Source organism: Orycteropus afer, unplaced genomic scaffold (genome assembly GCF_000298275.1).
Source record: "Orycteropus afer afer isolate SDZICR_OR568_19922 unplaced genomic scaffold, OryAfe1.0 scaffold00145, whole genome shotgun sequence".
Lineage (NCBI taxonomy): Eukaryota > Metazoa > Chordata > Mammalia > Tubulidentata > Orycteropodidae > Orycteropus > Orycteropus afer.
This window is the reverse complement of record NW_006921732.1, coordinates 4,174,531-4,191,491: the sequence shown is the minus strand read 5'-3', so window position 1 is coordinate 4,191,491 and position 16,961 is coordinate 4,174,531. Positions and strand designations below refer to the sequence as shown.

The following is a 16,961-nucleotide window of genomic DNA, read 5'->3' as shown; positions in this document are numbered from 1 at the left end:
TATGTGAACTGCTGTATGAAAAGTGAATTTACTCTGTAAATCTTCACCCAAATCCTAAAAAAAAAAAAAGACCAGTATTACTGATCAGACAGAGACTGGTGAAATCCCCAAGACTATGGCCACGAGTCAATTCAGGCCTGAAAGTGGACTCACTCCCATGGCTCAACTCTCAGCCAAACAACAGACAGAATTACAAACTGAACAATTGCACTAGGGAGATGCACTCTTTAGAACAATCAACCACAGGCAATCAGAAGGGCAGCATTTGCACAGGGAGAAATAAGGCAGGCAGGAATGCATAGGTAAGAAGGACACAATGCAGGAAAGAGATAACCACAGGTAAGAGATGGAAGGAGAGCTGTTACATTATGGGGACTGCAATCAGTATTGTGAAACAATGTATATGAAGTACTGAATTTAAAATGAATCTGCTTTGTAAAATTGAACCCAAATCACAATTAAAAGTTTAAAAAAAAAAAAAGAATGAGATTAGTGTAGAAGGAGCATGTAATGCAAAGCAGCAAATAACAAGAGATTCACTGAGAAAGGTAGTCAGATGGGTAAGGCCAACAGAAGTAGTCCCCTGCAGTACTCCCCTTGAGAGAGCTGGAGGACTGGAAGAGAGGAACACTGTGAATGAAGAGGAGCATTCAAAGTGCACATGACCATGTGAGGGTAGAGATATTACTGGAATAAAAATTGGTTCAGGGATGAAAGGCCATAGACTTGACAACATACTTACCCCCATTTCGGTTTTGGCTCTTGATTTTCCGATAGTCGTTATACAGAGGCTCCAAGTATTTGTAGCAATCAATTGCAGTGCCTGTCAGCCTCATGTAAAGTGCCCCCAACATACGAACATACCTGAAAGATACATGACAGTAAAACAACAGACCATCCTGAGAAGTTCCTAAGTTTTATCACTGGTTTTCTTACAACCAAAACAAACAAAACACACACCAAACCCACTGCCACTGAGTTGATTCCAACTCACAGCAACTTTATTGGACAGAGTAAAAGTGCCCCATAGGGCTTCCAAGACTATAACCTTTATGAAGTAGACTGCTACATCTTTCTCCCATGGAGTGACCAGTTGGATCAAACTGCCAACCTTTTGGTAAGCAGCCAAGTGCTTCAACCACTGTGGGCTCATTTTCTTAGGACAGTAGTGGAGTAACAAGTTCTTCCTTCTCTTTGGTAGATAAGAAAGCTGCCATTCTGAAGGCAGCACAGGGTGGCAGAAATATAGCTAAAATATGGAGACCAAGGTTCAAGTTCCTACTTTACCACTTACCAGCTGTGGGAACTTGCAAAAATTTCAGTTTGTTATATACACCTGCGATGATGGGCTCAAGTATAGCAGGGATTGTGGGGCTGGCATGGGATCGGGCAGTGTTTCGTTCTGCTGTGCATGGGGTCGCTACGAGTCGGAAACGACTCGACGGCACTTAACAACAACAAATACCTATAAAACTGGTATAAAATATATTTACCTCACAGGATTATGATAAGCTTCAAGTGAGATTTTAATAATAGAAGGTGTAAGATTAAATAACGTAAGATCTGCACATAGTACACATAGACATGAATATGCAAATTGTTGCAAGAAAGCAGAACGCTGGATCTGAAAGAAACGTCAGAGTCACCTGGGTTCAAATTCTAATTATGACTCTGTAACACCTGACAAGTTATTTGCTCTCTCAGTCCTTGTAACATAGAGATGATGACACCTAATTTATTGGCTATAGCATTATGGTGGATGGAAAAAACATTGAAACTGTCTAGGATTTCACATTACTTGGTTCTACAAACACCAATGGAAGCAGCAGTCAAGACCTCAGACAATGTATTGCAGTGGGCAAATCTTCTGCAAAAGCCTTCTTTTGAGTGATGAAGAGCAAAGATGTCTCCTTGAAGACTAAGGTGCACCTAAACCAAGTCATGGTATTTTCAATTGCCTCTTACGCATGTGAGAGCTGGACAATGAATAATGAAGACAGAAGAAGAGTAGATGCTTTTAAGTTGTGGTGCTGGTGAAGAATGCTAAGAGTACTGTGGACTGCTAAAAGGACTAACAAATCTGTCTTAGAAGAAGTGCAGCCGGAACACTCCTTGAAAGAGAGAATGGCCAGACTTCATCTCACCTACTTTAGTCACGTTGTCAGAAGAAACCATTCCCTGGAGAAGGATATCATGCTTGGTAAAATGGAGTGTCAAGGAAGAAGGGGAAACCTCTCAACGAGATAGACACACACAGTGGCTGCAACAATGGGCTCAGCTATAGCAAGGATCATGAGGCTGGCACAAGACTGGGCAGTGTTTCATTCTGCTGTGCATAGGGTTGCTATGAGTTGGAGACGACTCGATGGCACCTAACAACAACAACAACTAACTGGCTTGGTGTAAGTATTAAATGTGTGTAAAATGTCTAGCATAGCACATAACACATAGCGCCTAATAAAAGTTAGCTATTTTGTAGCTGTTAATGGTTTCTAAGATTCCTTCTTTTTCCATTTATTTTATATCCAACAACCTATTCAAATCTCTACTGGGATAACTAGTAGGCATCTGTAATTCAATAGTTCCAAAACCGAACTCTTCATTTCCCCCTAAAGCCTGGTCCTTACTACAGTATATTGCAACATCATTCACGTTCAAGCTGATTAAAATCATAGTCATTCTTTAGTCCTTTCTTCCTTTCATATGCTACATGCAATCTATCAGCAAGCCTTGCTAGCCCTAACTTAAAAATGTGTATCACAATCTGGCTACTTGTCATCACCTTCACTGCTACCATACTCATGCCAGCTCCCATCAACTCTTGTCAGGAATACAATGGCCTCCTAATTGATCTTCCTGCTTTCATTCTTGCCACCCTTCTGTAACCCCACCCAGTATATTTTCCACACAACAACCAGAAAGATCGTTTTAAAATTTAAGTCAGATCACCTCCTTTCCCTAATATCACCACTCCAGCGGCTTCCGAATACACTTAGAATAAATCCAAAGACTTTACCACAGCCTCAAGGTCCTGCATGATGTTGCCTTGCCCCCCAGTCTCAAGCTCCTTGCATTCCACTCACACTAGCCTGGCTGTTCCCCAATATGCTAAACTCATCACTATTAGTGGCCTTTGTACCTGTTTTTCCTTCTGCTTCAGATACTCTTCCCCCAGATCTAGAATGATTGGCTCCCTCACATTTAGGTTTTTGCTCAAAAGTCATTTTCTGATCAGGTTGCAAATAATCAAACCCAAAATGACCAAGTACATGGTTTTTCATTATAGCAAAAGATTGCAAGTACATGGTTTTTCATTATAGCAAAATAAATACTCATTATGGTACGTCTGTAATTGTGAGGCAGTATAGTATGGTTGCTAAAAATACTGACTCTGGAGTCTGACTGCATGGACTCAGGTCCCACCTCAGACCTAGTCTCCTCTTCTGTAAAACTGGGACAATTGTAGCATTATGAGAGTCAGTTTAGCATAATGTTAAGAGTATGGACTCTAGAGCCAGAATGTCCAGATTCACATCCTAGCTCTGGAATTTACCAGCTAGTGACCCTGGGGAAGTTACTTAAAGGCTCTGTGCCTCAGTACTACTGTTTTAATCTTGTAGTACAGTGAATTACTTGGTATGGCTCTTCTAGCTATGGTCTTTGTGACTCCCATGAGATTACTGGGTGGAACTATGGAAATATAAAGTGCTTGTGGCCCACCATGGGACTGGATAGCTTGTTAGTCATGTAAATACGGTACATGGCACCCTTGTGGGGGTAGGACCATGGAAATAAGGTATATGGACCTCTAATGTGGGGACTGGTTAGCTTTGTCATGCTGCTAGGCTTAAAATGAGGCCACCCAGAAGGCGAAGGGGGATCTAACTGCCATCAAGAGGGAAAAGCTGGAGGTGGTAGAGCACGGCACATCCTTGGACCTAAGGCCCCTGCGCTGGACCTCCTTTGCAGAGAGACCAGCAGAGACAACAGGCAGAGAGACAGCGGCAGGAGAACCAAGAGACTGGTGCAAGACTGAGCAGTGGGCTTGCAGGCCCAAGGAGAATGAGAAAGATGAGTGCCCTTGGGCAGGAGGCTTGCTGGCAGAGTGGAGTACACTGACATGCACCTATCAGCAGAGTTAAAAGAGCTTTGTAACACTTGCCTGAGCAGGGCAGAGGCCAGGCCAAGAGGCCAAGGGCCAAAGAGAGGCATGCCTGAGGGCATAGGTGAGGGGAGGCTGTTCTGATCAAAGAATTGTATCCTGAGCATTCCTGAGCCAGAACAGTTACCTTCCTAATAAATCCCGTAATTATAAATCTTGTCTTTGAGTTCTGTGTGGCCATTTCAATGAATTACAGAACCTACAGGGAAGTACAGAGGTGCTGTGGGAGGGACCATTGGTGTTAAAAGTTGGTGAAAAAGGGTGGTGGTATGTCTGACTTCTGCCTCTCAGTAATCAGCCTTGGCTGCTGACGGTGATTCTGTTTCCTCCATGTGAAGCTGGAGGTCAGAGGAGTATGTCCTTTTTGCAAATCTTTAACACAGGAAATGATAAACGTACATACCTCATATAATTATTATCAGGATTAAATAATCTGTCATACGTAAAATTCCTAAAACTGCCTTAAAACATAAGTATTAGCTCTTAATACGATGTCCCCGAGATGGAATATTATAGATACATCAAAAAGAATCAGAAACACTATGAGTACCAATATGGAAGAATCTCCAAGATCTACGAGTAAATAACAAAAGCAAGGGGTAGAGTATATAGCATACTATAATTAGTATAAAAAAATGGAAAAATATAGGTATTTCTGCTTGCATATTCTAGAAGGAAACATACAAAATGGATAATTCTGGATTCCTCCACAAAAGAAAATCAGATAGACTGAGGACAGTGATGGAAAGGAGACATTTCAAGGAACATAATTTTTACACCTTTGAATCCTAAACAAAAAACATATTATGTATTCAAAGACTAAATTAAGTTTTTGTTACTAAGAAATTTTATCTACCTTCTTGAGGTTTTAACTCCAGAAAATCAAACCAAACTCACTGCCATCGAGTCAACTCCAATATAGCGATCCTCATTGGGTTTCTGAGGCAGTAAATCTTCATAGTAGCCTGCCCATCTTCCTTCTGCAGAGTGGCTGGTGGGTTTGAACCACCAACCTTCTGGTTAGCAGTCAAATGTCTTAGGTACTGCACCACCAGAGCTCCTTGAGGTTTTAACTGCTACCTATATTCTAATCATTTCCAAATCCATACCCATCTTTTCCTAAAAATTTCTAGTTGAATGTTGTATTAGCTGCTCCAACTGAACACATCTGAAACAGTTAATTTCCCCAGGCTAGACTTGCTCCTCTTCTCAAGTTCTTTCCTTCATGTGTCAGGCAAGATCAAATTTTTATTTTAGAAATATAATTCTAGCTTTGAGAGGAATGAGACCAGAATCAGTTATTGTTGTTGTTGTTAGGTGCCATCAAGTCACCTCCTTGCGCAGCGACCCTATGCACAGCAGAACAAAACACCGCTCGGTCCTGAGGCAGCTCCACGATTCTTGCTACACTTGAGCCCATCGCCGCTACCACTGTGTCAATCCACCTCGTTGAGGGCCTTCCCCTCTTTCGTGGACCCTCCACATTACCAAGCATTGACATCCTTCTCCAGGGAATGGTCCCTTCTGACCTGTATGTGAGACAAAGTCTGGCCATTCTCACTTCCAGGGAACATTCTGGGTGCACTTCCTCCAGGGCAGACCTGTTAGTTCTTTTAGCAGTCCATGGTACTTTCAGCGTTCTTCACCAACATAACAGCTCAAAACCATCAACTCTTTTTCAGTCTTCCTATCAACTGCCAGTTCTCACATGCATATGAGGCAAATGAAAATACCATGCATGGCTTGTGTCAGGCGCATCTTAGTCCTCAAGGAGATATCTTTGCCTTCAGCACTTGAAAGAGGTCCTTTGCAGCCGATTTGCCCAGTGCCACTCCTCGGAAGGAAGGTTGGGCAATCCTACTTCCGTAGTGATACTGCCTCGAAAACCCAAGGAGGGGTCGCTATGAGTCGGGGCCGACTCGACAGCACATAACAACATACATCGTCTGATATCCTGACTGCTGCTTCCATTTGTGTCAATTGTGGAACCAAGCAATGTGAAGTCTTTGACAATTTCAATCTTTTCTCCATTTATTGTAATGCTGCTTACAGGTCCAGTTGTGAGGATTTTTGTTTTCTTTATATTGAGATATAATCTAAGCTGCAGACTGTATTCTTCAGTCTTCATCAGTAAGTACTTCAAGTCATACTCATTTTCAGCAAGCAAAGTTGTGTCATCAGTGTACCACAGGTTGTTAATGATTCTTCCTCCAATCCTGATGCCACGTTCTTCTTCATATAGTCCAGCCTCTCAGATTACTTGTTCAGCATACAGATTGAATAAGTATGGTGAAAGGATACAACCCTGACACACTCCCTTCTTGATTTTAAACCATGCACTGTTCTCTTTTTCTGTATGAACAATAGCCTCCTGGTCTACGTACGGGTTCCTCATGAGTACAATCAAGTGTTCTGGAATTTCCATTCTTCTCAATGTTATCCACAACTTGCTATGATCTACACAATTAAATGCTTTTGTATCATCAATAAAACACAAGTAAACATCTTTCTGATATTCTTTACATTGAGCCAAGATCCATCTGACATCAGCAATGATATCCTTCATTCCACATCCTCTTCTGAATCCAGCCTGTAATTCTGGAAATTCTCTGTCAATATACCACTGCAACCATTTTTGTATTCTTCAAGATAATTTCTGAATTATCTTCAGTAAGATTTTACTTGCATGCGATATTAATGATATTGTTTGATAATTTCCACATTCTGTGGGATCACCTTTCTTTGGAATGGGTACAAATATGGATCTCTTCCAGTCAAACTAGAATCAGAGAGACCACTAAGTAGCTTTGAGGTGAGGAACGATGAAGCCTGAACTGAGACGTGGAAGGAGGGGAAAGGACAAATTCTTAAATTAAAAAAAAAAAAAAAAAAACATTGAAAACAAACATGCCAAAGTACTGGAAGTGGCTGTTTCTACGAGGCTACTATGATCATGAATTTTTTCCTCCCTATTTTATAATACTTTTCTATACTTTGTAAATTTTCAACAGTGTATATCTATTTTATAATCAGTAAAAAAGATATAATTAGGGGATGGAATTTACAGAAATTAGTGACGGTATACAAAGGAATGAAGCATGATTCCTAGGCTTCTGGCTTACCAGAGGATATTGTCCATTACTAAGAGGAGGAACATGGCTAGAGGAACACTACAGGAACACTCCCCCCCACCCCACCCCAGTTCTATCATTCAGAATAAGTTTAGTTCACATCCTTGAGGATAATCACTTAACATTCTGCCCTTCTTTTCTGCTTTGTGTCTTTGGTGGATACCACAATCATCCATCCTCTCATTCAAGTGAGACACTTGAAATTGTCACCTCTTCATGTCTCCTGTCACCGCCTTGATCCAGGCCTTTATCAGCTATAGCTAGCTGACTACACTAGTCTCCTCTCTGGTGTTCCTGTCTGGCCATTCTCTATTCACACTGCTGCCAGAAGCAACTATTTGAAAACACAACAGTAACTCCTTCTATTTAAAATCATTTTGTAACTTGCCATAGTTCTTGATAAAGGCTGCAAAAAGGGCACTGAGGCATTGTCTTCTGATTCCTCCAACCTCAGGAGGGGGAGAGAGAATCACTATCAACAGCCCAATGCTTATTCCTATCAGGCCAGATATTCTGCCACCCTCCAGCCTTTTTACCAATTCTGATACCAACATCCCTTCCAGGGCACTCACCACTCCTCTGCCAAAAAAAAAAAAAAAAACCTCATTGTCATCAGTCAGATCTGACTCATAGTGACCCCTCCTTGGGTTTCCTAGGCAGTATCTCTATGGAAATAGATTGCCCAGTCTTCTTGAGGAATGGCTGGTGGGTTTGAACCACCAGCCTTCTGGTTAGCAGTCAAATGCCTTAGGCACTATGCCACTAAAGATCCTACATCTCTGCTGGGTTTGATAGTTTGTTACAATGGCTACACAGAACTCACCATTATGGGGTTTATTAGGGAAGTAACAAGCTACAACTCAGGTTCAGGAACATGCTAAGGATACAATTCTTCAATCAAGACAGTGTCCCCTCTAATATACCCTCAGGCATGCCTCTCTGGCCAGTGGCCTCTTGGCCTGGCCTCTGCCCTGTTCAGGCAAGTGTCACAAAACTCTTTTAGCTCTGAATATAGGTATACCTAGGTGCACCCCACTCTGCCAGGAAGTCTCCTGCCTAAAAGCACTCAGCTTTCTTATTCCATGGGCCTTAAAGCCCACTGCTCTGTCTTGTGCCTCAGTTCCACTGATACCATCTCTCAGCTGGGCATCTCTGCTGGGGAGTGTCTGCCAAGGAGGTCCAACTCAGAGATCTCGAGTCCAAAGATGTGCTCCACTCCCACTCCAGGTCTTCTCTCTTGATGGCAGTGAGATCCCTTCCTCTGCTTCTAGAAGGGCTCACTTTAGGCCCAATAGCGTGACAAAACCAACCAATCCTTGCATTAGAATTCTATACACCTTATTTGCATGGTTCCAGCAGTAATCTGGTGGGAGTTACAAAGACCATGGCTAGAAAGCCATACCAAGTGTTCTGGTTACCTCTGTGCTGCTCTGACAGAAAATATACCACAAATGGGATGACCTTAACACACAGGAGTTTATTCTCTTACAGTCTGGGAGGCTAGAAGTTCAAAGTGCCAGGCTCTAGGGGCTGTGTGAAAGCCTCTCAACCTTGGGCTTCAGCTCTGCCTCTTGCTCCTGGCCCACTGAAGCTAGAGGCATCTCTTCACTCAGGCAGCTACTGGCTGCTGAGGCTAACAAGCCCAAGGTCAACAAATAAAATGGGACAGTCGCAATGTAACCAAACAACACAGTAGGCCATTCATTCAAGTCCATTGAAAGTTCCAGGATCAGCGGAGCATGGCAGGCTGCTGAATAACAACTCAGCCACATGCCAAGTTCAATCATGCCATAAGCTAGAGACCATCCCCAAAGCTGTTTCTTATATATGGGAAGGGAAACAGACCACATAGCCAAAGCAGCTCTCAGCTGCTCCAACAGATTCCACCATGGAGTTAATTACCAATCTCACCATAGGGAATAACTACATTCAGCTGCCCAGCCACTCAACCAGGCCCAGCCAAGTTGAAACACAAACTTAATCATCACACCAAGTAATTCGCTGCACCACAAAGGCCAAACAATTAGCTGCATATAAAAAGTCACCCATACTCCCAAAACTATGGCCTTTAGATATCCTTCAAGCCTGGATCTGAACTGAACCCCCATGGCTCAACTCTTCGCCAAATGACAGCCAAGCCTTTTAAGGTGAACAGTAGCACCAGGAAGGTATTCACTCATTAGAACAATCAACCATACTAGATCAAAAGTGCAGCATTTGCCCAGAGAAAAAGCTAAGAAGGCAGGAATGGATAGGAAAGGACAGAGGGAAATGGTAAAAACAGGAATGAAGTGTAGTTCTGGTGATGCAGTGCCTAAGGCATTTAACTGCTAACCAGAAGGTTGGTGGTTCAAACCCACCAGCTATTCTGCGGAAGGAAGACAGGGCAATCTACTTCTGTAAAGATTTACCACTTCAGGAACCCAATGGTGGTCACTCTAAGTTGGAATCGACTTGATGGCAGTGGGTTTGGTTTTGGGATGAACTGGGAACAGTGCTGTTAAATTGTGGGGTTTACAATGAAGGCCACAGGACAAGATGTGTATGAATTGCTGAATGAAAAACCAATCTGCTTTGTAAACTTTCACCCAAATCACAATAAAAAATAAATTAAGTAAATTTATTTGAAAAATAAATTAAGTAAATTGGCTCCTGGTACTCTTCTTCATTCCTCTGTGCCTCCATCCTTTTTCCTCTACATTCCTCCTCCAAAAGTGAGTTTAAAGATTTTCTCTGAAAATCTCAAACCCAGGCTGATACTCCCTTTTCCCAATCCTTTCTTTCATAGGATACTGTATACACTTATAAAAACACTTGAACATACTGTATATGAACATCTGTTTCTTAAATGAGAAGCACAATAATATAGCAAAGAACACAAACTCTGAAGCCAACTCTTTGGCAGTTACTAGCTGTGTGACCTTGGGTACATTACCTAAACTCTTTGTGCCTCAGTTTCCTCACCTGTAAAATGGAGATAATAAATTTACAGTGTTGTTGTGAGGTGTAAATGAATTATTATTATATGCTGTGAGGGTTAAAGTCCTTAGAGCATGGCACATAATAAGCTATTTCCTATTGTAGTCTGTAAGGTCCTTGAGAAGAAATAATAAAATAATTAGAGCAATTGCATGTTTTGAGTGTTTACAAGATAAACTTGTAAGCACTGTGCTGAGTGGTTTATATGTGTAACTTTAACATCAATCTTAGGAGTAGGTATTATTACCCAATTTTGCAGGTAAAGAAAATAAAGCTAAGTAAATTCTCCGAGGTCATGGTTAATAAGTGACAGAATGTAGATATGAACTCAGATCATTATCTATCACATTATACTAGTTTCTTCACCCTTGAGTGCCCACTGCCTACCAACACATTAGGCATTCACTTCTGCTTAATATATGTTCAGGGAATTAGTAAAGAAATTCTCTTTCTTTGGGGAGAAGTTACCAAAACTAAGAAAGTAAAGGAAATACCGATACAATCAGAACAGGCAAAATAACAAACTCAAGGGCTCAAGAGCAAAACCCTTGAGTGGATCTCTCTGTGGGAATGAGACACTATGCTCATTCCTCTTATCCAAAGTCCAATTCTGGGCTGTCCAAAAGAGAAGCTTTATATTAGCTACTCAACATTGCACTCACTTGAAGTCTTCATTTTTGATAAATTCTACAATGATATCCTTCTCAGGTTGAATTTGCAGCATCTTCAAGGTCAAACATAGAAAGGGAGTTGGCTTTATGTTGCCGCCATAAACGCCACCCACAAACCTTAACTCCATAGCTTTATCAACTACAAGTTCAGCTAGAAAAAGAAAAAGAAAAACAAATAAAGTGACAACTCAAGACATTTTGTTGTTGTTGTTGTTGTTATGTGCCGTGGAGTCAGACCTGACTCATAGCGACCCCTCCTTGGGTTTCCGAGGCAGTATCACTACGGAAGTAGATTGCCCCATCTTCCTTCCGGGGAGTGGCTGGTGGGTTTGAACCGCCAGCCTTCTGATTAGCAGTCAAGTGCTTTAGCCACTATGCTACCAGAGCTCCCCCCCAAGACATTTTAGGGTTAAGCTTTTCCTGGTCTGAAGTGGAAAGAAGTTAGTTCATGGTTTGGTACTCTAGAACACTCACCAATAGTTATATTAGGAGAGCAAGTGGGTATTGATCACAGTAATAACAGTATTAATAATAGCATCTAATATAATTGAGGGCTTCTATATAAAGGTTAGCGGTTCAAACTCATCAGCCACTCCTCAGAAGGAGGCCTGGGCAATCTACTTCTGTAGACTGGAAACCCAAGGATGGGTTGCTATGAGTCGGAACCAACTCAACAGCAGTGAGTTTGGTTTTTATATGCCAGGTAAGGAGCCCTGGTGGTGCAGTGTTTTTTAAAACATTTGGCTGCTAACCAAAAGGTCAGCAGTTCAAACCCACCAGCCCCACAAGAGAAAGATGAGGCAGTTCTACTCTGTCCTATAGGGTCACTAGAAGTCTAATGGACTTGATCGCAGGGGTTTGGTTTTGGTATATGCAAATACAGTGCTAAGCATTTCATATTATCTCACGTAATCGTCACAATAAGCCATGAGGTAAGTGCCAGCATTGTTCTGTTTTTAGATAAGGAAACTGAAGCCTAGGAAAGATTAAGTGACTTGCTCCAGGTCTATAGCCAAAAAGTGGCAGAGCCTGGATTTAAACCTAAGGAGTCTAACTTCAGAGTGTATGCTCATTACCATTATGCTATGGAAAAAAATGCTGGATTAGAAGGTAAAAAACAAACAGCAACAACAAACAACTCCTCAATAGCTACATATCTCAGAGCAAAACTCATCTACAGAATGGAGATAATAACCTCCCAACATTGTTAGAACTCAAACACTAGCTGCATGAACTTAGGCAAGTCATTTTCTCTCTCTTTGAGCCTGTCAGCTCAACTGTGCTGTAGTTAGGATCCAATGAGATAATAAACATAAAATATTAAGTACTTACCTGACACAGCTCAGCTCCTTGCAGAAGGTTGGGTTTTTCTGAGAAGCATAACCATTCCTTTTCCCAATACTAGGTTAGGTTCCTTTGTTTGCATTTTTAGTGTATTCTGCTGCTGTTTTCCACTACTTAGCATACTTTCTTTTTTCGTGCTTTCTGATTTGCGAAGCTATAAACTCATTAAAAGTAGTGATTGTGTCTTGTTTATTCCTATACCTGTACCTCTGGTACTTAGGAAAATGCCTATCTATATAAATTGTTAGGTATAATATGAATGAATTACTATAGAATTTATCCTAAAGGAACTCAGTCTGATTTTTCAAGCAATGTCTCATTAATGCTATGTATCTATATCTATATCAATATATCTATCCTAGGAAGAAAGGTTGGGCAATCTACTTTCGTAGTGATACTGCCTCGGAAACCCAAGGAGGGGTCGCTATAAGTCGGGTCCGACTGGATGGCAGAGAGGTTTACACACACACACACACACACACATATATATATGTAAACCTCGCTGCCATCCAGTCGATTCCTACTCACAGCGACTCTATATGATAGTGACACCTAACATTTATTCTACCACTGAACCACCACTGCCCTCATGACCGACAGGCTGTTGCGGCCCTTGAGTTTATTCTCTACTCACAGCGACACTATAGGACCGTATAGAACGGCCCTATAGGGTTTCCTAGACTGAAATCTACCGGAGCAGCTCGCCAGGTCTTTTCTCCCCCAGAATGGTTGATGGATTCGAACCACTAACCTTTCAATTATCAGCCCAGCGCTTAACCACTGCACCACCTGGGCTCTTCTTCATGACTGACACACTCCCCTCCAATCCTACCCACCGATACTGAGCTAGTCCCCCAGGGGCCAATCTCATTAAGGGCCCAGTCAGGAGAGGTGGGCCACAACCAGCCAAGGAGGTCCATGCGCTCCTGCTCACCTGTAAGTCCAAAGCATTCCTCTTTCCAGTACTTGGACTCATAGATTCGCGTTCGAATGATCTTCTCCACTAGATATTGAGGGTTGGTTCCGTGGATGCTGTGCGCATCCTTTACCGTACGGTTCGCCATCTTAGAAGGCCTTCAGCTCTATTTCCGTCGGGTCCCTTAATGCGTCATATCCAGGTTAAAAAAACACCCTGACAAGGACGGAAAAGGGTGGAGGAACTATCAGTAAATCACGGAAACGACCATTTTGAAGTAGGAAACTCTACACCGGAAGGAACTTCCTTTTGCGAACGGCAACACCTCCCGAATCAATAATGGCTACTGAAAGTCAGCCGACATGCGTCATGCGTCCGCCCCCTAGGTGGGCGGGGCTGGCAGCTGGTTGGTGGCGTAACGTGGCGACAGCCTAGGGGCGGGGCTACATCGTTAGGCGCGAAATTTTCTTTTCTCCACCCCATCTTACCTTTTCCTAGTGAGGCATCGGCTTTGCTTCTAACGTGCGGCTCGGCTGTGAGCCTCGTGGCTGTAAGAGGAGGCGGCCAGCTGGGGCAGGTTAGAATTGCTGAAGCACCAGAAACCCCTGAAGCTGAGGCGGTGGGAAGCGGAGGGCTTGCGCCCAGCCTGAGGAAGCTTTGGTCGCCCGGTGAGTCTGCGGGCTGGATTCTGACGTGAGCCAGTGGAAGTGATATTGTTCTCTGTAAACTCACATATTCACTGATTCACTTAGCAGACATTTACTAAGCGCCTGTCAAGTGCCAGATGACTTTCTAAGCCCGGCCAAAGGGCTCCTTTTTCCCCATCCCAATTGCTAAAATGCTTCTTGCTCCGCCAGAGACTGAGAATTTGCAATGGGAAAGCCGGAAGCCTAAAGCAGCGTGAGCCTTTCTGCCCTCAGTACTCTGAGGCTCTCAGTAATGATCTTAACTATTCCTTCCATCTCTGGTGCCCCTTGTAAAGCACTCACATCTCTTTCCTCCTTTGAACCTTAATGTTGTACTACAAGGAGCTCTGGTAGCATAGTGCCTAAGGCATTTGACTGCCAACCAGAAGGCTGGCCGTTCAAGCCCACCAGCCACTCCTCAGAAGGAAGGTTGGGCAATCTACTTGAGTAGCGATACCATCTCGGAAACCCAAAGAGGGGTCGCTATGAGTCGGGTTGACTCGACGGCAGTGAGTTTGGGGTTTTTTTTGGTTGTACTACAGGGAAGGTAGAACATCAAAAGTTATCAACCCATTTTTCAGATGTAACGATTGCACAGAAGAAACATTTCAAAGTCGCTTTTTGTGGCTAAGCGGTGTGGGCTCCTACCCAGATCTTTCTCTAGATGAGGAACTAAGATGTTAAGCTCCCATCCACGTTGTTTTTTTTTTTTTTTTCTTCCCGGGAGAGACTTCTAATGGCAATTTTTCTACTTACTCTGCTCTGACCCCAAAATAGAGGCCGAAACTTTGGCATTTGGGAAAAGCACTGATTTTTATCCTGGGCTACTGTGAAACTGCAGTGATATGTTAATTTTGTCTTATCTGAAAAAAATGAGTAACGGTACCCTTTTCTCTGTTTTGAATGCCACTGGAGGTTTCAGATGTGAGAGCATAGTTAACCAAGCCCCTCAGCAACAGTTTTAACAGTAATAAAGAGCATAGAGGATTCAAAGGTTTATGAATCCTCTGAAATCAAATGCAAAATTTTGCCTGAATTGTATGTGAGTTCCATAATATTCATGAAATTATTAAAAAAAAAAAATTGCCCCTTATAAATAAATGTAAGGGATTAAGGGAGTGGGGGAGTGAATTTACCATTATGCATCATTGTGTGCTTTTCTCACTTAATGCTCAACACTGCTAAAATAGTTCGTAGGACACAGTGGGTGTTTAAAAACTTATTCCCATTTGTGGGTTAAGAAATTGAGATTCAGTTGACCTTTTGGTGTCTTAGGAAACCTACCTCATTATAATAAACAAACCAAACCAGAAGTGAGTGCTCTCTACCATGTGTTAGCATCCAGTTTCAAAGTAAGGTGAAATGGCTAAGAAGCCCAGTAACTGAAATCTGGCTGTTCAGAGTTTCAGTTCAGGCTGTGCCATTCTGTATAACATTGAACGAGTTATTGTGTTGGAAGTGGTAACAACATCTACCTGTACCTTTCATTCAGCAAATATTATTGAGCACTTATTGTACACTTACTTATATACCAGCATTGTTCTAGGATTATTGTGAGGAATGAATGAGATAAATGTGCCAAGAGTTTTGGCCCAGCCTTCTGTCTTATTGGCTCAATAAATATCTGCTGTCGTTGTTCTTGCTACAACTCAACTTCTGTTTTCCTGGGGTGTGGCCTCTGGACTTGGTGGTGTGTATCTTCCAGATTTCCAGTATCTGTGACATCCAGAGCCTATAGTGGGTATCTTCTAGAAGCCAAAGCCATGGCTGAGTCAAGCCTGCCTTCCCACGCTATCCACCACCCCTCTTGGGGAATTTCTCTGCTGATGGTAGATGAAATGAAATGCTGGGATGGTAAAAGAAAGAGTGGGGTACAAGAGGCTCTGATTTCCTTATGCTGCCTCTTTGGAAGAACTCCTAATGACTTTTTTGAGTTTTTCATTGAAAAGAACATATATGCAGAAAAGTGCACAAATCATAAATGTACAGTATAATTTTTCTCAAAGAGAATATATCCATGGAACCAACATCCTGATCAAGAAACAAAACAGTATCAGCACCACAGAAACTACCCTGCCATGCCTCCGTTCAGTTATCTAGGCTATCCTCTCTTCTGACTTCTAACACCACAGATTGCTTTTGCCTGCTTTTGAATTTTATATAAATGGAACCTATATATGTATATATCTTTTGATGTTTTATTTCTTTAGCTCAACTATTTGTAAGCTTTCCCTGACATTGTTGCATGCAGTTGTTGGTTCGATTTCATTGCTGTATAGTGCTGCTAGGAACATTCTTGTTCATGCCTTCTGATGATATATGTGTATTTCTATTGCCTGTATTCCTTGGGATGGAATAGTGGACTCATAGGGTATGCATTAAGAGGGGAAGGCATGAACAAGAATGTTCCTAGCAGCACTATACAGCAATGAAATCGAACCAACAACTGCATGCAACAATGTCAGGGAAAGCTTACAAATAGTTGAGCTAAAGAAATAAGACATCAAAAGATATATACATATATAGGTTCCATTTATATAAAATTCAAAAGCAGGCAAAAGCAATCTGTGGTGTTAGAAGTCAGAAGAGAGGATAGCCTAGATAACTGAATGGAGGCATGGCTATAGTAGATACATCCAATTTTCTCAAGTAATTGTACCAATATACACGTCCACTAGAAGTGTATGAGAGTTCTGGTCACTCTACATCCTGCCCTCCTGATGATTTTAAAAGCCAGTTCCTTTTATCCATTCAGTCTTTCACCTACTATGTGCCAAGTCCTGACCTAGGCTCTGGGGTTATAGTTATGAATTAAGATAGATAAGGTCTGTGCTTTTTCGAAGTTACATTCTGATGTGGGAAGCACAGGAAATAAGAAAATAGCATAATGGTTATTGCTTTGATAAAAAAGTAAAATAGGATGGTATAATGGAATATGATCCTGGAGGGGATATTGTAAAGGAAGGTGAAATTGGGCCAAACGTGGGCCCCTGCCTGGTGTGCAATCAGGTCAAAATAGTTTACACACCAAGTGATTAAGAGGAGAGAAAATTATTTATTACAAAGCGGCAA

General features: G+C 42.1%; 1 protein-coding gene across 1 annotated transcript in view; it reads right to left on the bottom strand.

Moving 5' to 3' along the window:
* Nucleotides 1–13,351, bottom strand: part of PRPF38A (pre-mRNA processing factor 38A) — a 41,164-nt gene extending 27,813 nt beyond the window's left edge. Inside the window, exons 1-3 of the mRNA XM_007945901.2 lie at nucleotides 13,222–13,351; nucleotides 10,935–11,094; nucleotides 743–864 (exon numbers count right to left, since the gene is read on the bottom strand). Of these exons, the coding sequence (XP_007944092.1) occupies nucleotides 743–864; nucleotides 10,935–11,094; nucleotides 13,222–13,351 (412 nt within the window). The remainder of the gene's footprint in view (nucleotides 1–742; nucleotides 865–10,934; nucleotides 11,095–13,221) is intronic.
* Between the last annotated feature and the right edge of the window lie 3,610 nt (nucleotides 13,352–16,961).